Source organism: Gracilinanus agilis, chromosome 4, assembly GCF_016433145.1.
Source record: "Gracilinanus agilis isolate LMUSP501 chromosome 4, AgileGrace, whole genome shotgun sequence".
Lineage (NCBI taxonomy): Eukaryota > Metazoa > Chordata > Mammalia > Didelphimorphia > Didelphidae > Gracilinanus > Gracilinanus agilis.
The window spans coordinates 137,912,374-137,936,959 of record NC_058133.1 but is presented as its reverse complement, the minus strand read 5'-3'; the positions used below and the strand labels follow the sequence as shown (position 1 = coordinate 137,936,959).

Sequence of the window (24,586 nt, the reverse complement as noted above, 5' to 3'; positions counted from 1 at the left end):
AAGCTATCAATTACCTGCTATAAATTTTTTAGGTAATCTTCTATAACCCTAGTTTATTTATGAATTCTGGGTTGTGCCATATATTCCAGAGACAAGGTTTATTTAAAAAAAGAACTTCACTTTCTGAATTCTCTATTTGAACAATCAACATTTTTTAGCTGCTTCTATTTCCACCAGCACCATCCTTACTCCCTTTAACAAAGGACTAAAAAAATCCTAGCCTTGGCAGCTCTGTGAGAATAAAGATGACATAAGTTCCAAGTGCAGGGATAACAAAATAAGTATCCATCAAAATACTTCGAACAATGCTAGGCATAAAGTATTTAATGAATAGTTATTGTAAAGTGGGAAAAAATTATTTCAAACCAGCTTCCTCACTCTTTCAGAGGTATTCTTCTGGAAATGCTAGTGATCAGTCAACTTAGCTAATTCAATAACGATAACCAGGATCTAAATGAGAGAATACTTGAAAATGTAAAGTCCAAGTTGTTGAACTGGACTTGCCATTATGTATAGTAACTGATGTATCACTTAGGGAATTATTTAAATATGTTGGATGATAAAAGGTACTGTACTCCCCTTTTAACATAGATCATACCTTAAAATCAAAAGGTATAAATAATTCAAATAAAATAATTTACTAATGACTTAACTACTCAATACAATGACCTTTTGGTCTTTATCCTTACCGAGACAAATGACTATCCCTAAACTAAACAAATAGTTCAATCATGTAAGAAATTTAAATCCACAAACTGACTTGTTAAAAAAAAAATTATCAAGTACTTGAAACCCACGAAATCATAGCAGTAATACACATTCAACTTCTCAAAAAATCTGACAACACAGTTTTGTGAAGTATACAGTTTATTTAACATTCCAATAATAAGCTGTATTTACATATTATATAAATGTATGAAGTCTTAATATAAAATAGAAAAAACTGCATGTGACTGAAGGAATCACACTCCATATGGAGTTACTTTACTTATTGAAGACCATTTATTTATGAAAATTTACAATAATTTATATAAATTATTTTTTTCCAAATTAGATGATTTTTAATAATCCACACAATTCCGATGACTTTACAAACTGGGGTGTACATTAAAAATTTGAAAAAAAAAAAAATTACAGCATCTTCCTGCGTAAAACTTGTTTTGGAAAGGAAGACAGTTTTCTTCTGCTCCTTCCAAGAGTTTTTTCTGTTGCTTCTGTAGCCTTTCTTGATTTGCTCTTGGTTGCATCAACTGGGGTTGCCAAGGGAGAAATCAGCTTGATTTCCACAGGGGGAGGTGACCAAGAACCTTCTTTTTCTATGGTTCTGTCAGGAGAAAGGAGAGTTTTAAATATTAAGTATTAAGATGAAATAGCTTATCAAATAAAACTGTCATGTGAAAAAAAATCTATAATTTTGGTATATGTAGTTATTACTGAATTTACCTTTTGTTTCCCAAATTTTTATTAATCCTATCATACACTCAAAGATTCATTCAATTCCCTTATGATTATGCAATTGTTAAGCAATTAGCAGCACTGGTCTTAAATCCAGAACCAAAAGGAGATTATAAGAATAGGTCTAACAAATGTCTAATAGAAACAAAATGTTTAATTGAATTATTTTGCATATTCTATTTTATTTACAAATATTTACATACCATTTGAATGTTTCCCATATGCAGAAATCTCTGTATTAAAATATGGTAATAAAAAAATACACCATTTTAGGAATGACACTAAGGAGGAAAGGAAAACCTGAAGACTCCAGAGACATATGTATTAAGGCCAGATGGCAAATGTGGTACTTGTTCCTGAAGCAGGAGTACAGGGATATAGAAGGCAGGTTAAATGGCACAGTGGGTACTAGAACTGGAGTAAAAAAAGACTTCAACTCCTGTCTCAGATACCCTACTAGCTGTGTAACCCTGGGCTAACCATTTAACTAACCCTCCCTCTGCCTGTTTCTTTTTGTAAGATGAGGGTCATAATAGCACCTACCCCCAGACTGTTGTGAGGATCTCCTTCCAAATGTGAATGTTAAATATTTATAAGAAGACACTGGTGAAGTGTTGGAATCAGAGTGCAGATCAAAGCATGCCATCCTTCACTTTGATTTCCTTCATGAGTTTTTAAAAATCACTTATATGATATATCTTTAGTCACAACAAGGGGAATATGGAAATACATATTGCATGAAAGCACTGATATAACCTGTATCAGATTATTTACTGCCTTAGGAGGAGTGATGAGGAGAGAATCTGAATCAGAAAATGTCAGAAACAACTTGCAAATGAAAATAAATAAATAGATAAAAAGAAGACACTGACCAAACAAACCTTAAAAAGGAACCACGACTTAGGACACAAGTATTCTTACAGCTTTTTCCATCTGAAGGTTGTATTTTTGAAAGAAAAATAGGAAAACAGTTTGTTTTGTAGATGCTGTAGAAAATTTCTAAATAGATTTTTTTTTTGGGGCAATGATTTCAAGATTCCAAGTAGGGGCCAAAAAACAACATAAAAAATGGGAAAAATGTGACATTTCACTAGAAACATTCCAAGAATAATTAAGAGGACTTAATAGATAAGGAAGAAAAAAAGAAGAAAATACTTAAATAAAACTTTAAAACCTAGTACTACAGTGGAGAATCTAATAATTCAAATGAGTTTCATGGAACCAAGGTCAGGAAGAATACTTTATATTCACAGATCTATCTCTATAGAAGGGCGTATAATTTTTAAAGAGGATTTTGTCAGCACAAGAGTAATACTACTTGCCATTCATCTTTAAAAATTTAGCTTGGGCAACTCCACAGGATTTAAACTCTATTAATTCTGACTTTGCATAAACCTATAGCCATCGTTACCCTCAATTATTGAATGAAGTGTCTAATCTTTTCCTCCTACCTCCCACTAGGATTTCATCCCTTACTAACCAACCTTACAAATCCAGGTCATCTATTGCTACATACATTAGCCCTCTTCAATTTGTCCTCAGGAATGTCTGTTGTAAATAAATTTTCCTGTAATCTTGATCTCTATGTCTTGGAACACAAACTTGTGTACCTCTGAGGAAATCACATCATTGGCAAACAAATACTATTTTTGTCAGCTTCAATGGTGATTCATGTTTTGGTGTTATTTTTTATTCTTCTTTGTCATAACCACATAATTATGCACCCTATTGATTTCTTTTTAAGGCATTTCATTTAAAAATATTTTTTAAACTTGTTATTGTCTTGATCTTTTATATCATAAATCATCATTGTTACTTTTTCTCATAATAATGGAAAAGAGAGAAGCAAAACTAACCAATAAACACTGGTTATTGTCTATGTGACTGACCACATTGTGAATCCAGTCACCAAATTTCAGGATTCAATATTGGTCACTACATTTATTCAAAGTTTGACTGCCCTTTTTGTGTTGTTTTAATGTATATTGTGACAGCCATTGTGTATATTGTGTTCCTGGTTCTGCTTATTTTGCTCTGGGATCAGTGTATACGAGTTTTCCCATGTTTCTCTAAATTCCACATTTGCTGTCTTATAGCAAAATATTAAAAAAAAAATTTTCAATAATTTCCCAATTGATGGATACTTACTATTCTTTCCAATTTTTTGTAAACATAGAAAGTGCTACTATGAGAGTATCTTGGCGCATAATTAAGACCTTGTTTTTTTAATTCTTTGGGGGTATCATATATCCATCCAATAGTAGAGTTGCTACGGTAAAAAAGTACAAAAGACTGATTGAATGAATTTGTAATTCCACTAAGCCTGTTAGGGAACCTAATATTCAATAATAGCTCATCACAGCATTAACCATGTTTGGCTTTAATCATCTTTGCCAATTTGACACAAAATGTTAAGAAATTATTTTAATTTGTATTAATATATTATTAGTGACTTAGGATATTTATAAAATTATGAATAGTCCACAATATTCCTCAAATATATCTCTCCATCTCCTTTTTTACTTCTATATATTGCCCATACTTGAATATTTTTATTCTGTACCTCTAACATACCACTTTTTCAGTCTTTCAAAGTTTTCATCTATAATAATGTAGTTATAGAAACTGTTCTGGTTCTGCTTGCTCTATTCTGCATCAGTTCACACAAGTTCTCCCAGGTTTCTCTGAATATATCACTTTAATTACATCTTATATACACTTTAGCACAGTTAATATTCTATTATATCCACATGTTTACACCATGTTTACATACTCCCAAATCGATGATTTCTTTTTTCCAAATCCTTTCAACAACAACAATACTACTTCTTATAATTTTTGGTGCACATTTAGGGAACTTTCCATCTTTCTTTGATCTTTTGGCGTTTATTAGGGACATTGCTAGACTGCGAGACATGTACAGTTTAGTGGAACCTCTCATATTTACAGCAGTGAAACATTAGCTGTCTGTCCTCCCATAGCACACCACCATTTGTCATTTTCCATCTCTGTCAAACTGAATGGTTTTAATTTGCATTTTTTCATAAGTGAATTGGAGTATTTTTTTCACATGGCTTTTCATAACTTGGATTTCCTTTTTTTTTTTTTAAAAGAAATGCCTGTTTAATAGAATTTCATCATTAATATAACATTCTTAGAATAAACTAAATCTATAAGAAATGGATAGTACATATGTTTCTGGATTTGAATAATTAATATTTTTAAACATAAAGGATTATATATGGTGGTCAAAATTTTTTCTGATCTATTGATGACTTGTATTCTTGTTGTTCTTAAGGGGGTGGAGTCTAGTATAGCTTTTGTAACATAGAACCAACAATCCTGTATCCTCCCCCTCCCCGATTTAATGGGTCGAAGTATAATTTAATAGTCTCTCTGCTAATATTATCATCTTATTATTTTCTTTCTTTGCTTCCCTCTCTATCAAGATATTTGTCTCACAGAAAATTATTAGAATGTTTTCTGTTCCTAATTTTGCAAACAATTTGTAGATTTTTCTTTGAAATGTAGAATTTACTTTTAAATCCATGTAAATTTAAATTCATTCCTTGCCCTTGTTCTTCCCCTTTTGGGAGTTTCTTTATAGTTTGTTCAATTTTACTTTTTACATTGGCTTTTTGGGAGAATTTTTATTTATTGGGTTTAGTTAGGATTTTATTTCAGGCTTTTCTAGTTTGTTTTTTAAAAAGTTCCATTCATTCTTTTTCTTTCAGTGATGAAAATGTTTAGAGAATTTTCTCCCCATAACAATTGTTTCATATTATTTTACTGTCATTTTCTATGTATTATTTCTGAGATTTGTTCTTTAAGATTAAATGGTTTCCATTTAAATTTGAATCCTTTCTTCAAAAGACCTTTTTTGATTGTAACAGTTAGTACACTGTGGCTAGCAAATAATGCTTAGTATTTCTGACTTTCTGAATGTATTTATTTTTTTATTTTTTATTTTAATTTTAAACCCTTAACTTCTGTGTATTGACTTATAGGTGGAAGAGTGGTAAGGGTAGGCAATGGGGGTCAAGTGACTTGCCCAGGGTCACACAGCTGGGAAGTGTCTGAGGCCGGATTTGAACCTAGGACCTCCCGTCTCTAGGCCTGGCTCTCAATCCACTGAGCTACCCAGCTGCCCCCTTTCTGAACGTATTTTTGATGATTTTATGATTTACCATACACACAATTTTGTAAAGGTGCCAACTTACAGTTGAGAAATGTGTGTGTGTATATATGTATATTCTCATTTCATTTATCATTCAGTAATCAGTAGAGGGCTGTTTTATGTAATGTTTCTAAAATTCTAGTCAGTTTCTTCTTCTATTAGATCTGACCCTGTCTAAATTCTTTTTGTCACTGGTTGCTTTTTCCTTTAAATAACTTGGATGCTTTGCCATTTGGTGAATAAGTATTGATATTATTTCATTTTATCTATGTCACCAGTGTTAGTTTCTCTGCTTTTCTCTTCTCAAGGCTATTCATTTTGCTTTGTTTGAGATCATGGTTGCTATAATGCCTTTTTCTTTACTTATCTTAAGCATTAATTCTGCTCAGATCTGTTTTAAGTGTATTTCTTATTAACAATTCACTATTGGATGTTCTCCCCCAATCCTTCTTTCTCTTTACGAGAGTAGATAAAGAATTACATTAACTATCTATTACTGATCCTATTCCCTTCCTCTGCTTCTCACTGTCAAATCCAGACTTTGAGCTCCCATTTTCAGCCACTTTTTAAAAAATCCCCCCTTTCTGAACCACTATTGAAAGCTAATGTTTACCCTGCTTATGACTATTTCTTCCTGAGACCTATTCTACCAAATCCTCTCTTCCTGTACTTGCCCAATTCCTTAATGAAAATGTATTTCTACACCAAACAATGGGCCATCTGTCTTTTGTATGACTCAGACAGTACTGAGAGTTTATGAGAACCCCACTACCTCCTCTATCACTTCCCCTTTTTTGGTATATTCTCATTAATCTTAATTGTGTGAATTGCAAGCTAGTTTGTTCCTTCCTCATTTTGCTGCATATATAGATTTAGGTATAAAATTATTTCCCCTGTCTTTTCTCCTTTTATGACACAGAAAGACAATGGAACTTTAAAAGGATATTTTTTTCCCATTTAGAATGCAAGCATTTAATCAGCATTAAAGACCCTTCCAAATGCTCAAAAGAAAAATTAGTCAGAAATGCCTAACTCAATAAGAGTTAGTAATATGCTTATCAAATAAGCCATCTTAAATTGTGCCCAGACCAAAGTAAGCACTTCTATACTTTTCTCTGATCACACAACATCTGGAATGTTTTGCTCTGTGGAGCCAAAATTTCAAGAGACAATTACAACAGCTAGTAGGGAAACAAAAATGAGAAACTCAAATATATGATAGTCAGATGAAGATTTTTTAGCTTGGAAAATCCTAATATTTGTGACCATGGGAAGGATATCTCTAGCCCCCATAAGCAATATGTTAATAATGGTGCTATTAATATGCCATATAATACTACTAATATTGATAACCAATCATTAAGCATCTAAAAGCACTTGCTACGCACCAGGTACTGCTAGGTTCTGGATATTCAAAGACAAACATAAAAGACAGTTGACTGTTCACCTAAACAACAGAATCAATTGTCAAAAGCTGTTGTTTTATACACTTTATAGTAGATGATTATGATATAATAAAAAATAGCTTTCAGGAATACATCTAGCAAGATTTATGAATGGCAAAAAAATCTTACAGATTCCCCAAATTAGAAAATTTCAATTCTTACTCCAATTTAATTCTGAATGAAAACAGATATGTTATAAAAGAAAAATTTTCCATACTTGCTTGCTTTTGTTTTTGTTGTCCTGATTCGTTTTACTTTTTGCTTGTCTGTGGTTTCTACTGATTTTGGGTCATTTTCAATTGGTAATTCCTTTGGATTAAAAAACAAAAAAATGAGCTTGAGCCATTTAAAGTACATTTAATAGAATGTGAAAACTGACAGAACATAATATAGAGAATTACTTCTAATATCACATTTACAGCTCTCAAAGTAATATGTCAGCTATTTGGCTTATTAAAGAGGTAGAATTTTCCAATTAAGAACTGAGAGGAAACTTTGTTTTTTAATATACATGTGACTGCTACTTAAATTGACATTGGAGACATGCCTCAAGAGGGAAAAAAGGTATTTTGAGGAATGAAAATCAGCAACAACTTAATTCTTACCAGTTCTTTTACAATCCGAGAAAGTTCAGATGCTTGTTTTCGTGTGGTCCTCACAGTAGGGGGTGAGAAGACAAACTGAGAGGACAAATCTGAAACTAGGCCCTTCAACTCTACAGTAGTTTCTATTTTTTGAGCTTAAAAAAAAAAAAATCACAAACACACAGTTAAATTTAAGTGCAAAAATCTATGAATAGAAAAATAAATTTTAGAGAAATGGTATATGTTACAAAGCTGCAAGCACTTCCATCTATACCTGAAGCTAGCATTTGTCCAAATGTGTATTACACTTTTAAATCATTGTAATAACCTACAGTGGCCAGAGAAATCATCCAAGAGGCAGTATGAAATAACAGAGAGAGAGAGCCCTGGATATGGGTTTAAACCTGTTATATTACTATTACCTGTCTGACCTGAGCCTTCAAGTCCTCTGAGCTTTCCAGGTCTCAATCACCTTATCTGTAAAAAGAAGGGATGCTCTAATTTCCAAGGACCCCTTTTCTAAATCTTTAAGATCCTTTCCCAAAGTCAATTCAATTTGGTTGAATCTGGATGTTTGGGAATATATAATGTTTCGAACAGAATGCCATTCTGTGAAGATTTCAAAGGAACAGCTAGAAAGTAGTTGAAATTTTCTCTTCTGTTATTTTGTTCTCTATTCTTTACTTGGTGTTTGGCATCATTAGTACCTACCTAACACCTTACTAGTCTGTATTATAATTCATGCCTTCTTGGGAATACAACTAGATCAGTGTTTTGACGGTTAAAAACTTGAAACCTTTACAACTCATCCTGGACTTTACACTGTAATTGTTAAAAAGTAAGCAGAAATGATGATGATGTCAACAAAGGGGCTAAGTAAGCAAAAGATATGAATGTGCCTCAAAGCTAAAAATCAAGATTTGTCATGGAGAAATCAAAATGGAATAACTAAGAACTGGATCTCTTTTGTACCTATATATAGACATTGTTATTGCAGAATCTGATCTGTAGCCTTTTCCCTTATTTTCATGAAAGGGATCTCCGAGATTAATACAAGTATTTCAGAAGGATGTTCATTTACAAACCTGTGAAAGAAAATTCTTAAATATACATCGTGAACATTTTGTGTAACCTGAGGTATTTTTTACATATTAAGTTTTGAACTTCTCCTCTCCCACAAATTAATTTCACTTCTAAAATGTTAAGAATCTTTAAAAAATCATTAGTAAAATAATAAAGCCAGGACTTAGAAGACTGAGTTCTCTTACTTCTTCTAGTCTAGTACTCATGACAATAAAAACTGGACATTTATTAATACTGAAAATCAAAACTAGCAAGAGAGCTTTTGTATAATAAAATTGTTTTAAGAATATACATAAAAATCTTGATTTTACATAAAGCTCTTATATTTACTTTTTCTCAAGTTACTTTATGACAACTCCTCTCCCCATTATTTCAACTTAACTAAAAAGCTCTATCTAACTTTAGAAACCACATAAGAGATTTTGAACCAAACATTTGGCTTTGCCTTAATTAAAAACTCATTAATCACTGAATGTCTTATCTGAATTTAATTCACTGACTCAAAGAGAAGATAAAGCAAATTTTTTTAATAAACACTACCTTGTAAATTCAGAATTCACATAAAAATATGGGACAGTTGATATAACGTTTATTCATTAAACATTTCCTCCCAAGAACAACTATACTTTCAATCAAACTTAAATAATTAAACTCTCTTCTGTATCCAGTATTGGACATAACTGACATTCTGACGGGAATGAAGGGAATGTACATTGTATCTATGAGACCATCATAGCAAAAAGCTGTTTGAAACTTTTTTGATCGTACCATCTATAAAGGTAGCAAGCAAAATTCAAAAGCTAATTTAACGGGAGAACTTTTTCTATGCAAACACTCTCTCTCTCTCTCTCTCTCTCTCTCTCTCTCTCTCTCTCTCTCTCTCTCTCTCTCTCTGTATGACAGGAATTAAGCCGTCTTCAGATTTCAGGAATTAGACTAGGCTTGAGTAATGTCCTTTAGGCTCACTGATCATAAATGTTTTTATACGATTATACTTTAAGTTTACTACTAGTTTAAGATATTAGTTACATAACCATAAAATGAGTTTGGACTGTAAATTGATCCCACATACATAAGACTATTTACTTTAAAATGAATATCTTTTAAAAGGACTGGCAGTGTTACAATGAGTAACTTCCAAATACTAGCTGATCAGGAAGCAAACAACAGACTTGTTTTTGAAAAGAAAAAAGTTTTGTAAAAAAGAAAAAAGTTCATCTTTAGATGATAAAAAGCAGCATCTCAAATTTTTAGCTAGGGGATAAGGAGAAGCGAAATAATGAATTATTTTTAAGTCTTTGAAAAGAGTATTTTGGGGTACTGTCATTAGAGAGACTGAAAGTAGCAGTTCCCAAGAATGGTGTTTTGAGGAAAATGCTAAATAAAGCCATTTAATCAGCAATGTGCAGAAAAAAAAGCATACCTCTTGTCTTCCTTGTAACTTTTGAAACAGGTGAAGAAAATAAAAAGGACTCTGTTTGGGGGTCAGAAAAGTTAGGAAAAACAATAGTCTTGCTGGATCTAGTCCTTGTATTCCGAGACTTGGTCAAATCATTGTCAGCATGCAGTATTTCTTTGCTTTTGGAGTTTTTAAGTATAATTTCTTCATCTGTGCTTCCTTCTGATATTGAATGTAGTTTAGTTTTTCTCCTTTGATTTTCAGTCCCTTTTGTCAACTTCCTCTTAGACCTCAATGTTGTAGTCAACCCTTCATCTGGTGATAAAGGATTTTTTTCTAAAGTTAGTTTTCCAAGATTATTATAATTTTTACCTGAGGTGATTCTTGCAGATCTTCTTGGGGTAAGAGGAGTTTGTTTCTCCTCTGGGGTAAGAGGAATTTGTTTCTCCTCTGGGGTAAGAGGAATTTGTTTCTCCTCCGTACTAACTCCTTCAATTTCTTTATCCTCTAATGTATTTATTCTTCTTGGTCTGCCACGTTTCTTAGGAGTAGCTGGTGTCTTAAATTCTGTTTCAAAAGTCAATTCAGATAAATTAAGTTTAGAATGTTCTATACTTTCGGAGGTATTAATCACTCTCCTCCTGCTTCTTTCACTCTGCTGGACAGGGTGCTTTTCTTCACTAGACTCAGCATCTGGATTAGGACCTACATTTTCAGAGAGTTCTTTATTAACACTTCTCAATTTCCTCCTACTTCTGGCAGGACTGGCTGCTAATTTAATGTCCTGATCATTTAATATTTCATTTTTCTCTAGCGCCTCTACAGATTTTTTTGTTCTCCTTGAAGTTCTTTTTGTAGCAGAAGCAAGTTTAGCTTCTTTAGTGTGAGAAGTTTCTTCATTTGATGATTCAGAGAATTGAGATGATCTCACCCTTAATTCTCTCCTTGAAGGTGTGGAGTCTTGTAACTCCTGTTCAATAGCTAATTTTAATGTATCCAGATTAACTTTTTTTTTCCTTCCTCTTCTAGGAGTAGAATCCAGGGATACCTTCTGAGAAGCTGCTTCAGTTTCAGTATAGGCACTTTCAGATATCTCAGACTTTTCTTTTGTTTTCCTTGTACTTCTCTTTATAGTAGAAAGTTCTAGTATGTCAGTTGTTGAAATACCCGAGGACTCTTCCTCAGGTGTTGATTTGGCCTTTAGATTTTTGATGCTTTGACCTCTTGTTCGGGTTCTGGAAGGTATCACATCATTGCCTTGGCTATCATTTAAATCCACTAAACTTGTATCTTCAGCCTTGGTGGATCGCATTACCTTCTGAGTTATTAAAGGCATAGTTTCAAGGATAGTTTGTTCTACTGTGTCTGAAGCAAATTCTTTATTCCTTGTGTCTTTAATGACATCTAATAAATTTTCGGCAATAGCTACCTTAATTGGTTCTGGCACATAAGGTAATGTCTCTACAACATTTTGGGACTTCTGTTCATTTATTTTGACAGATGCCAAATTTTTAACATGCCCATGATTAACATTGTCATCCTTATAAACTTTCTCTTTCTCAGCTACTATATTAGCTGTCTTAGTGGATGCATCAGATGTGATGCATTCTGTCTCAATTTCTCCTTCTTCACCTTCCAATATCAAGGTAAAGTTGCTCTGAGCCACGAAAAGTTCTCCATCCACTTCTGCCATGTCACATTCAACAGAGTCTTTATTGTCAGGTAAGCCACAAGTGAACTGCTGCTCAATGGTATCAAAGTTATATGGAAGTTTTAGAGTTCTTGAAGGATATAACTCATTCAACGAAAGTGTCCCAGACTCTTCTTCTGAGGCCAAGGGTTCAACTCTTTCATGTTCAATCACCTAAAGTATATTAAAACACAAAATCCATAAAGAAATGTTTCCATAAATGAATTTACTTCAGACTTAAAAAGTGTTTTAGTGTCAACTTCACCCTAACTTCTAAAATCACAAAGTAGATGAGAATATATGATGTTATAACACAAAGATGTACCTATAAAACATAATCATTCTAAAATATGGGATTTGCACTTTTCAGTCAAAATAGCTAAAATAGAAAATGTTTTGTTTTAGCAGACAGATCTGAATTAGAGGCATAAAGTCAGATTTTCTCTTTTAGAGATAGCTACCATAAAGTTATAAAGTTTTGGAATACTAATAATTATGAGAATGAAGAATGCTTAAAGATATTATAGTACTTGAGGGAGGAGTAGGAGGAAAGGGTTAAGGGAGTGGTTGGGAAAAACCTTGGGGACAAAGTACTTTATTCCATTCATTTATGCAACACTGAAGTAAGTACTATGCTAGGTGTTGGGAGAAATACAAATAGTAAATAAGAACATGATCCCTGCCCTCATGGAGCTTATAATCTAGTAGAGCTATGATACCTAAACAAAGGGCTCTAATATATAATGTGAACAGAAGGGGAAAAAGTACTATATGAAATCTCAGTGGGGAGAAGAGAAAATATTATTTCTAAATAAACCCCAAATGACTTAACTATCCACATTTAAATAGAATGATCCCCATAAAGTTGAAGCTACATATGCTCCCTTAGGCTAGCCTCAAATCATGAAATTCCTAAGATTTTCAAGTTGAATACCTCTCTTGTAAGGGTTTGGTGGTAAAAAAAAATATTCTTTTACATTTTCCTTTTGCTAAGGAAAGGGGAGAGGAAAGGAGGAAGTAGAAACAGTGGAGATCTCCTGACCAAGTAGATAAAACATTATTACCCACCCCTAACACTGCTAGTTTCTCATTTCTCAAATGCTCATCTAGCTTAATAGAATGGCAATTCTTAGAAATAAAAAGTTCTCTCCCATTCATGCCAACATTACATTTCATTCACATTCCAATTTAAAGGAATGGCGATTCAGATATTCCTCATTGCTAAGGAATAAAATTAGGCTAGTGCACAGTGCCATGAATGTAGCTAGTCAGGGTACCATGGAAGTGAATTTAAAAGTGATTTAAAAAGTTTTAAAACATTATATAGCGTATGTTTTTTATCAGAACAACAAAAATGATTTTCATATAAAATGCTTTACCCTGGAATGTCATCAATGTCACTATTGTCCACTGACAAAGAATGGCGTGGTAGGATTCCTAAAACTAAAAATCACAAACAAATTTCTAAATTAAAAATAAAAATAAACTAACAAAAATAATCCCTGAAAAACTTGTTGATGTAAATACAGTCAATTACATTTGAATATTTTGAAGGCCACAATTCTCTAGTAAAAATGTTTAAATCCAATAATTTTTTTAAAAAATCCAGTTTCATTACCTAATTACTTATAAACATGTCTTAATTAAACAACTGGCCAAGGAACAATGTTATTCTGAAATCTTATGCTTCTCTTCTGTTTAAGATAATGTCTAAAAAATGGGGCAGTGAGGTGGTTCAGGGGATTAAGAGCCAGGCATAGATATGGGAAGCCCTGGAGTTCAAATCTACCTCAAACATCTCTTAGCTTTGTGACTCTGGTCAAGTCACTTAATTCCCATTTACTAGTCCTTATCATGCTCCTGTCTTATCAACATACACAGTATTGATTCTAAGACAGAAGATAAGGATTTTTTAAAAGACTATCTAAAAAAATCTTCAAATACTAATTGGGCACCAAGAAATAAATTCCTGAAAGATGCTGGTTGTTATTAGATAGCTTCTTAATTTTTGTAAAATCAAAGACTTAACATAAATGATGGCATAATTTTTCTGATCAGTACGAATTACTTACAAGGTTGATGGTCACAATATGAAAACAGTAAACATAATAATCATTCAAAGCTAAGGTGGGAAAAACGGACAGTTCAACTGACCTCAGAATATAGTTCAAAATGTGGGAAACATGTTCTTACATTCATTTCTTGAGATTCAGAACTGTTAGAAACTGAGGGGTTTTCTTCTGGTAAATTAGCATTTTCTTCGGGTACATCAACGTCTATTTCATGATCTTCCTTTAAATCTAAGGCTACTTCTTGTATAATTGTATTTTCAGAGGTTGTAGGAGTTTCAGAAGTACTGGACATAGAATTTTCACTGGCATGCAGGATACTCATAGCTGAAAAACATTGATAACCATTAATTTTCCAATTGGATGAATTTAAGCTGGGGAAAGCAAGTAGAAGAAAACAAATATACTGTGCTTAGAACCTATACTGATTTACTAATTTTTAAAACTATCACATAATGTTTGAGGAAGTTAGTACTATGAATTTTATCATGTTATCATTAAATTGACCTATTTTCTATCACCAATAAGACAGGAATATCTTTCAGTTGTTTTAATTGCCTACATATTTCATTCCTACCTTAAGAAAACACAGAAGTAAACATATTTGAATATTTTAAATATTTAAAAACATTTTTTCAACTATTTTTGATTAAATTGTAGTACTTTTTCTTCTTGATTCAAATAATATTATGGCCTGTGGACTAAGTAACTTGAATGCCTACCCTTTAATCAATCAATCTTGAAAAGTTAATCCAGCAGGTCACTTTTGACAAGTGGACATCCTGATTTAAGTACGATAGTATTACACAAGGTTCACCACCCTAGATGGCTTTTTCTTGGCCAAAAAGAAAACATAGCATCCAACTGTATATATTAAAGAAAGAATAGTCTTTTGTCTCATGTTTATGTAAACATTAGTGTTACCTTATTATTCCTCATCTGCATTGCTTCTTTTTCTAATTCTTAAATTCACCCCCCACCCCAACCTACTGCTACAAACAGGCACCAGAGACCTTTATTTCTGTTATTGGTACTTCCTGTCCTAAAGTTACATTTCATACTCTCATAACTCTACAAGGATAAAGTAAAGTTTCCTATATTTTTTCCCCCTACACAGCTATAGATGAACAAAGAAAAGAATAACTGTCATGGATTAATCTGGGATCAGCAGGCCAAATAATTTTTCTGCCTGTGATGTGAATTAATGAGCTGGTCAGCTTTCCTTTACACCTGGAGAGGCAGCAATGTTTACAGGTACCAAACCAAAAACAATGTCCACCAAATGCAAAGGCTTATATTGTGAAAGCAAAAAGATGTGGCCTACTACACTTTTAGCAATAGTACTAGATTTCTCTCCTCACTCTGCCAACCTGCAATGGAAGAACAGATATAAAGGGAGAAAATAAAATAAAAATATTAACAAAGATACCATTGTTTCTCACTTTCTCCTCTGCTTTTGCTTCCTCATTCCAAAGAAAATGAAACGTAAATTTCTAAACAATATTAGAATGCTTCTGACTAAACAGTATTATAAACTATACAATACATACATTCATTATTTGCTACTGTACTTCCAACTGAAGCAGTACATATTTCATCAGATAACTGCTTTTCATCCAAAAGTGGCAACTTGGGCTCCTGGGTGAAGATTTCCCTTTAGAAAAAGAAACATAGTTGTACTGTGTTAAAATGTTCACATTTTATCCCATGTGTTTTTGGATTTACATTGATTTTGTTGATTGCATGTTTAATAATAAAAAAGGGGAATAGAACTTACAGCATGTTAGAAAAGGTAAAAGAAAGTTGAAGAGATCAAGACTTTCATTTTACAACCGAAATGCAAAAGAAAAAAAATTATTGAATTTCACTTACTACATAAGTTGTAGGGGGAATAATGTAGAGATATACATTTTCTCTCTACATTTTCACTTGTTGTTGATTTTACTTTTGATAAAGTTTACTAATAATAGTAATAAACAGTTATTCCTACATTTTCAAATAAAACAACATATTCATTAGGTCTAGAACAAAAAAAAGGTAGTAATATTTTTAAAATGTCATTGCTGAACATCTTAAAAATTGATCTATATTAAGGCTCTGATGTTAAACTATGTTACATATTTAGGCAATTAGAACTACATGGCTAATTTTGAAATATATTAGACAGTTGTTTAGAACACCTTGCACAAGTCTTTGGGAGAAGGGGATAAATGGTCCCTGTTGATAAGAAACAGTGAAAAAGGTTTTGATTTGATAGTTTTAAGGGCCTGACATAATTCAACTCTCACCACCTGTATGACTTCAATGAAAGCTTGATGATTCAGTTGTAAATCTATGATCCTTTGAACATATTGAGAGGTAAACAGAGCAAAGTAGAAAGATCAGTGGTCTTAGAACTATTAGACCTGAATTTGAGTTTCAGCTCCATCATTTTACAACCTTTGGGATCTTCATCTGGAAAATGCAGATAATACTAGTACTATACTTGCTTTGCAAAGTTGTTTTAAGGTTCAATTAAGAGAATATATTAAAAATATTTTATAATCATGAAGCTCTGTATAATCTAGTATATCTTTTCACCAATATCATTTCACCTCATTACTATACTACAATTACAACTACTGTGATGTAATTAAACTCCATTCATTATACTTAGAACTGTTCCTATGAAACGGTTCCCTATGATATTGTTTTGCCTCATGAGGTATTTTCTAGGATGAAATTAACAAAATAAGGACATGTATTAAAGGTTTCTAAGTCAATGTCATATGTAGATATGAATAATACATTACTAGAAGTAAAAAAAAAAATTGTATATAGTTAAGTACTAAAGAAGGATCTAGATGGGATGGATTAGAATTGGAAGCTGTATTTCTGGGGTTAATAGGAATGAAGTATAAATAGATCTAGAGGACATTTTAAGTACAGAGAACATTATTACCAAGGATTAAAAAATGTGAGAATAAGCATGATGGTTCACAGGGAAAAGATGTGTCTAACCATGATGTGGAAGGTTTTCCTTAGGGGAATGGTGGGAGATATGGATGCATAGTATTAGAGGGGATGAGAGCTGAGAATATTAATCAGAGAAGTTTGTATAGGAGAGACATAACTTAGGTCATCCACTTTAATCTGTTCAACATTTAATTAAGCCAGTGAAAGAATTTTACTACTCTACTATGTACTCTATACAATATTATACTATTCAGTATGCCACACCATACTATATAGCCATAAGAATCTTCTAATCAAAATCAAATGAGATCAGTATCCAGTTTGAGGAAGGATATTAGTAATGGTGGGGATCAAACTTGTACATGTAGCAAAAATCTGATCATGTCAACGACACATTTAAACCTAGTGGAATTGCTCATTGGCTATGGGAGGGGGGTGGGAAGAGGGGAGAGAAAGAACATGAATTGTGTAACCATGGAAAAATAGTCTAAATTAATTAACATTTTTCAAATCACACACAAAAAATCTGATCACAGCTCCTGTACCAGTACCTAAAGGTCACTCCTGGACTCCCATTTTATCCTAAACTGTACCCTGAGCAATTCCAAATCAGAGTTATTTTCAGTGTCAAAACAGAAGAGACCTAAGAAATGAAAAGACTAAAAATTATGAACTACTTTTGGGAAGAAAGCTTTATCCCCAACTAAATAATTGTAATAATTCTAGTCATTAAGAGAAAATTTATCAAAATGGAAATATCAGAGAGTTAAATAAAGTGTAATGGAAGCAAACATTTTAGAATAATCTTTTATGTTTACCATCTTATTACAAGTTTCTAGTCACTTTTTTTTAAACCCTTAACTTCTGTGTATTGGCTCCTTGGTGGAAGAGTGGTAAGGGTGGGCAATGGGGGTCAAGTGATGTGCCCAGGGTCACACACCTGGGAAATGTCTGAGGCCAGATTTGAACCTAGGACCTCCCATCTCTAGGCCCGACTCTCAATCCACTGAGCTACCCAGATGCCCCTATCTAGTCACTTATTTTTAAAATCATTCATTTACCTCCCCAAAACTTACCTTTCCTGTTCTGATAAGGCACAGGGTAATGCTTCAGAAACTTCAACAGAGCTTGAGGAATTTGATTCTGAAGTTCCAGATGCTAAAACTGAAGTTGATTTGTTTTCAACTTCTTTCAAAATATCTGTAAGTTACAGATGACTAAGAGTTACATATTTCCTCTAATTACTTATCCCAAAAATTTAAAACTTTAGTTTACTTTTATTTTCTTTTGAGAAACAATATGTTAAGAGTCAAAGAGATAGGGAGTAGAAATTAGGAAGTTTTGGTTATGGTACCGCACCTTGTTTCTAGACAGCTAAAACTCTGAGCAAATCATGTAATTTATTTTTTACTCCAGTTTCCTAATTTTTTTTAAAACCCTTGTACTTCGGTGTATTGTCTCATAGGTGGATGATTGGTAAGGGTGGGCAATGGGGGTCAAGTGACTTGCCCAGGGTCACAGAGCTGGGAAGTGGCTGAGGCCGGGTTTGAACCTAGGACCTCCCGTCTCTAGGCCTGACTCTCACTCCACTGAGCTACCCAGCTGCCCCCTAGTTTCCTCATTTTTAAGATAAACTAATTAAGCCATATGATAGGAAAGGTCCTTTTCCAGTAATAGCCATTTGTGATTTTATTAAATCAAAAAGAAAAATAATTTAAAATGATAACAACAATACCCTCATCATCTCATTGATCTAACATCATTTTCAGAAAAAGGACAAAAAGTCCTTTTTCTTTGAACAAAAAGGATGATTTCTAAAATATATAATTCATTGCCTAATTTTAAAAAATAAATACTATTATTTAACCTTTCCAGTGACTTGCTATAATTAAGAGCTACAATAAAGTGTGGAGGACTGACCTTTCAAATTAAATATGAGTAGACTAATTTTTAAGTTATTCTCCTTTTCATTGTTTTCTTCCTGTCTTTTCCTTTACTGTCAGGTAATAACATGGAGCTATTATTCCCAGTTGTTTCCTATAGCTCCTTTTTCATTTCTAATTTGCTGTTTATAATCTACTTGTGAGGTTTATATATATATATATATGACTATAAAAGGAGGCTTGTTAGAATTGTATACAAGGTGCTTTGGGGTCCCATCATTAAATTCTTTAGAAATTGATAGATAACAAAAACATTTCCCCAAATCCATTAGTATTATCATATTTATTATTCATAATGCTTTCTTTAGAACCTAAGCAAAATGGGCAAGTACTCCATAATTTCTATGTTGGGTATTATGTAATAATGATATACAAAATTAAAAAAAGCAAACAAAAAAAACAAATGAAAAACATACCAATTTGTTGTTCTGTCACCATAGATATTAATTTTGGCTCAATATCTTCTTTGTCATCCTCCTTTTGCTCTTCTAAATTGTCATTTAAGTTAGCTGAAACATCTGCTGGCTTGGAAAAAATGAAAATAACATCATCTTCATCTTCAAAGTCATCTGGCAGTGGAGCATCCTCATCCTCTAAGGTGCTTTGGGCTAATTTAACAGAAATACTGCTGTTCTCTTTAGTCACTTCTAATTTCTCTGTGTTTTCTGTAGGTGCATTCTGTGCTGATTCAACTGCTTCTTCAAGCTCCTCTTTTCCACCACTAGGGACCAAAGGCGAAGTCTTATTTTTGCTCTTTGGCCACACATTCTCCGAATGAACTCCACATTTATGTAAAGGTGAGGATACAATTAATTTTGCTTTACTGTCTTCCGTAACCTTTTAAATAAAAAGTTTTAAAAAGGAGTTAAATTTTCAGTAAAATTAATTATAATCAATATTAATATTAGATAATAATGTATGGCAGTTCCCCCAAATTGGCCCTTTTCCAGTAAAAACCCAATACTCCATACTTTGCCTACCTTTATACCTTTCATCTCCTTTCACAAGTAACTTGCTAAAGAAGCAATGACTTATAAACTTAAGACAGTAATTTTCATATTGGCAGTTTCAAAAAAAAAAAAAGAGAGGGTATTTTTGGATAGGTAGGCTTTATAGTATTCTTCAAATCATACTGCAATGGAAACTATTAAAGAAATTAGAAATGACAGGCCTTTAATTTAGAAAGATAACCACTGAAAGAGTTCTGGGGATAATTATTCCACAATATCAACATAAATTAATAAGGACAAGCTATGTTGGGGAAAATTTAAAAGTATGAATATGGTTTTAAAAATAGTATATTTTTTAAGAAACCAAAAATTTTCTGTACAATCAAAATTAACATACCAAGGATGTGAAGGGAAGCTGTTGCATGAGAATAAGGTTTGGTATATATAATAATATTAAGGAGAGAGAGAGAGAGAAAAAAGCCATTCTCCAATAGAGAAGTGGTCAAAGGCTATAAAATTTAAGTCATATAAAACAGTGCTCCCAGGTCACTAAAATAAGAGACATTAATTAAAGTTAAAACAATCCTTAACACCTGCAGACTGCCAAAGACAATAAAAGATGGAGATAGTCAATGTTGGAGAGACTGGGAGACAATGCACTATTGTTGTGAATTCTATTTGGAATTATGAAAATAAAATAAATGTCCATAACCTTTGACCCAAAGATTCCAGTACTAGGCTTATACCACATGGACGTCATTGAAAGGAAGTTCCCATAGACACTCAAATTATTTACAGCAGCACTTTTTGCACAAACTATTGAAAAGTGAAGCCCAAAAGACCCCAATACAAACACAACAACAACAGAAAAAGCAAAAAGCACCACGCAAAAAAGTAAATGTTGCAAAATTATAAAGAACAAGTATAGCTCAAAAAAAGAGATAGGAGAAGACATTTTGAACCTACCACAAAGGTAGGGAAGTACAAGAATGTAGCAGTTTGCATATATTTTCACTTTTTGATGTATTGGTCAGTTATGTTGATTTTTCCCTTTTAAAAAATATTATTTGTTACATAAATAAGATGGCTATTGGAGGAGTGGGGAAGGGAAAAAGGGAACACCATATTGATATTATATATAAAGATTTTTTTAGCAAACAACTATTTGGAGGCAGTATGGTTTAGTAGATAACAGTGTGGACCTGCATTATTTAACCTCTTGTGCCTTAGGAAATCTTTAATAAAAATTTTTAATAAATATTTAAAGACTCTTTAATAAGTTGTAGGGAAAATGAGTTTTCTATGCCAATGAAATACAAGCTTAATTCCCAATAAATTATCATGTAAAAAGCACATGTGACAAATGTGAAATTCATCTTTTCTCTGTATATATATATATATGGCGCTAAATGAGAAACTTTTCTTTATAGGAGCATAACCAAGAGCTGCAGAGCAAATATTAAATCCTACTTCTGACATTGCTTAGCAATAACCAAGACAATTTTAACTGAGTTTTAGTGGTGTCATCTATAAAATGAAGATAAAAATATTAATTTGCAGGAATGTTATAAATTTCAAATGAAAAGAATTTATTGTAAAGCACTTTGTAAACTTTAAAAGGATGTATAACTAGAAGCAATATGATACAGTTAAGGGGCAGGTTGTTCTCAGAGCCAACAAAGAAGAATACAAATTAAAATCCTTTCTCTGAAATAGTTTTGGGTTGCTGGGTCTCTCAGTGCCCAACCGACTCTCTAAGAGTAAGGTTACATTTGAAATGTCTATCTATACTAACGGGACTACATTAAAAGTACCAACACTATTGAAAACCCAAGTCTAAATTTTATAAAAAATTCTTTAAGAAAATCATCCTTGGGGTCAATTCTAAGCAGCAAATTTAATAGGAAGACAGTCAATTTGATAATAATATATGGCTCAAGGCATATGAAAATAGGTTTATATCCCTCTACCAAATTCAAACATTCCGCCCCCTTAGATCAGCTTCTCTATATTTTACTATATATAAGGTTTATTCCCCTGCTGAATAACAAACATCCCTATTATACAATTTCATGACCAAGACTAACTTTATTAGTCACAGAATATAAGAACTACAAGGGACCTCATTAAAGCTCTCTACCTCAACCCAAAGCTAAACAAAACTTCCTACTATGATATTTGATCAATAAGCCCGATTTGAAACCTCTAGAGAAGAGAAACACTTTATTTCCTGAGAGAGCCCTCTCCACTTTTGTACAGTTCTAAGGTGCTAAAAGTTAAAAGGTGCTAAGTTAGATTTTTTCCACCCTTATACATCAATTATTTTCATGTTGAATTGCTTTAGTTCAGTGATGGGCAACCTTTTGAGCTTGGTGTGTCAAAATTCGCCAAAAAAAAAAGAGCATAACTTGGGTGGTGTCACTTCGAAAAAAAACCCCCATAATTTTGAGATATTTATAGTTTAAATAACAAAAATGTATAATTGTAATATATAACTGTATTTAACAAACCAGAAAATAATTATTTAACTTATCTGCCTAGTGACAAGTTGTTTTGGCCTACAGACCTCCAGCACAGTGTCTACACTACACTACAGCAAATGTTTCATCCTCAGCATGAGGCCCCATACTTCTCTGTATGTGGCCGCGTGTCATCAAAAATGACTATGTGTGTCTAAACACATGTGTCATAGGTTTGTCATCAGGGCTTTAGCCTATTTCCCATTTTAACGTATTGTTTTCAGGCTTTTCAGGATTATCTTACTGAAATTTACACTAAGAAGATAACAATGTTTCAATATTTTCAGAAGCAAATCAAAACAAAATTTTTAATAAAAAGTCTGATGACAAATTAAGAGATATAATGCAACAGGAATGGTGTGGCAAGGATCCCATAGATTTCATGTGATTAAAATTTTATTTCTCAATCATAGAATGATTTAAATTTTATTTGATTGGAAATTCTGAGTTAGAATCTGGTTTTATTTCTGATATTGACATAGTTAGATAGATGTATGATACAAAATTATCTAACACAACCCTTTCATTTTACATCAGGCATTTTTAGTTAGATGAGGAAAACAAAGCCTAGGTCAGATTTAGCAAATGGTATAGCTCTTATCATACTGTATCTTATATGTCTCTCCTATATAATAATAACCAAACTGATTACAACAGGGTCATGTATTAAAATTATCCAGTTCAGTTCCCTTACTTTAAAGATAAGGAAACTAAGTGATCAAGTTTTAGATTTCTTTGAGTGTGCCTAGAATTCTAAAGTAAACTACACTTTTGTTATGTATTTATATAAAGAGACAATGACATTTAGTATACAGACATACAATATCTGGTTTGTTACCATCAAAAAGCAAGCATTTGTCTCAATATATGACAAAATTAATTTAAATCTTATTTTCCTCTTAGACATTTTTGTATAGAAAACAAAATAATCAAGGGGAAAGAAGTTATTGTTTCAAACAGACAACTGAGCTGGAGGTGCTTAAGGAGCAATGGACTTGTGTTCTATAGTTTTGACTCTGTTACTAGTTCTGCTGCCTGGGCCAAATCACTTAACTTAGCCAGGCTGGAGTTTCTTCATTTGCAAGGTGGTTTGGATCATCTTTATGATCTTCTTTTAGATCTTATTCAAGACTGCATGTAAAGGTAGCAATAATGCACTATGCTATGTGTAGCAGTGATTACCATTGCTATTACTTCAACAGGGTAGTAAAAAAGGAAGCATAAGTCATTATTATTTCCATTTGTTGTTCCAATCAATATATTAGAAAGAACACTTGATTTGGTTCTACTTCTACCTAGATCCTGCACATTTAAGCTATAATATGAGGATAATTATTTCATTTTTTTGAGCAACTTCCTTACCTATAAAGTCACAATAATATTTGCTTTACTTGCTTTACAGTTATGAGGAAAACAATATATAAAATGCAATGCATTAAAAGAACATCGTAATTATTGCCACCAAACTTACTCCAGTATTCCATTTTGTTGTTACATCTTCTTCCATGAAGGAGATCCTAGTTTCTTTTGGACGTGGGGGAGGGGTAACAGATCTTCCAGGTGACCCAGAGGGAGATGCTAATGGTGTACGAAGACTAGACCTTAGGATGGAATGAGGAGTGAACTCAGGATATCCGGAAGTGGCAATAGATGTGGCCAAAGCTTTAGCTCTCTATAAAAAAGGAATGAATGGAATTTTACTTTGAAATGCATTTAATCTGAAGGTAATTTATTTGAATTCAAAATTTCAATTTTTTAAAAAAAAATCAGTCAAAAATTTTGAATCTTAGAATATTTTAGAAAACAAACTGTGTTACCTTTAAGTATCTATTCTTATTTTTGTTGTTAGTATTAGGATAATTTGAACTAGGTCAACAAAATGCTGCCTAGATTTCCTTAAAGAATTGTTACATGAAAATAACTTATTTCCTTTAGCATCTTAAAAAATTCTTTCTATGATCATCTTTAAACTATTAATTTGGAAAACTCTGTATGGTGCAAAAGATAAACTTCAGCCTTGGCCTTAACCAAAAAATAATAAATTTAAACAATCTAGAACAACCCAAGGAGATCATAAGGAAAAAGACATGTACAAAAAAAATTTACAGCTGTGCTTTTTGTGGTGGCAAAAAACTGGAAAAGGAGGGTATGCCCTTCAATTGGGGAATGGCTGAACAACTTGTGGTATATGCTGGTGGTGGAATATTATTGTGCTCAAAGGAATAATAAACTAAAGGAAATTCCATGTGAACTGGAAAGACCTCCAGGAACTGATGCAGAATGAAAGGAGCAGAACCAGGAGAACATTGTACACAGA

The 24,586-nt window shown here is 32.6% G+C and overlaps 1 protein-coding gene across 1 annotated transcript in view; it reads right to left on the bottom strand.

Annotated features, from left to right (window-relative positions):
- Nucleotides 1–869: 869 nt before the first annotated feature.
- The window catches only part of AHCTF1 (AT-hook containing transcription factor 1), a 114,064-nt gene continuing 90,347 nt past the window's right edge, over nucleotides 870–24,586 (bottom strand). The window contains exons 28-37 of the mRNA XM_044674975.1: nucleotides 23,741–23,941; nucleotides 19,217–19,637; nucleotides 17,934–18,057; nucleotides 15,453–15,556; nucleotides 14,027–14,229; nucleotides 10,627–12,007; nucleotides 10,168–10,593; nucleotides 7,683–7,816; nucleotides 7,295–7,386; nucleotides 870–1,324 (exon numbers count right to left, since the gene is read on the bottom strand). Coding sequence (XP_044530910.1) covers nucleotides 1,132–1,324; nucleotides 7,295–7,386; nucleotides 7,683–7,816; nucleotides 10,168–10,593; nucleotides 10,627–12,007; nucleotides 14,027–14,229; nucleotides 15,453–15,556; nucleotides 17,934–18,057; nucleotides 19,217–19,637; nucleotides 23,741–23,941 — 3,279 coding nt within the window. The 3' untranslated portion in view covers nucleotides 870–1,131. The remainder of the gene's footprint in view (nucleotides 1,325–7,294; nucleotides 7,387–7,682; nucleotides 7,817–10,167; nucleotides 10,594–10,626; nucleotides 12,008–14,026; nucleotides 14,230–15,452; nucleotides 15,557–17,933; nucleotides 18,058–19,216; nucleotides 19,638–23,740; nucleotides 23,942–24,586) is intronic.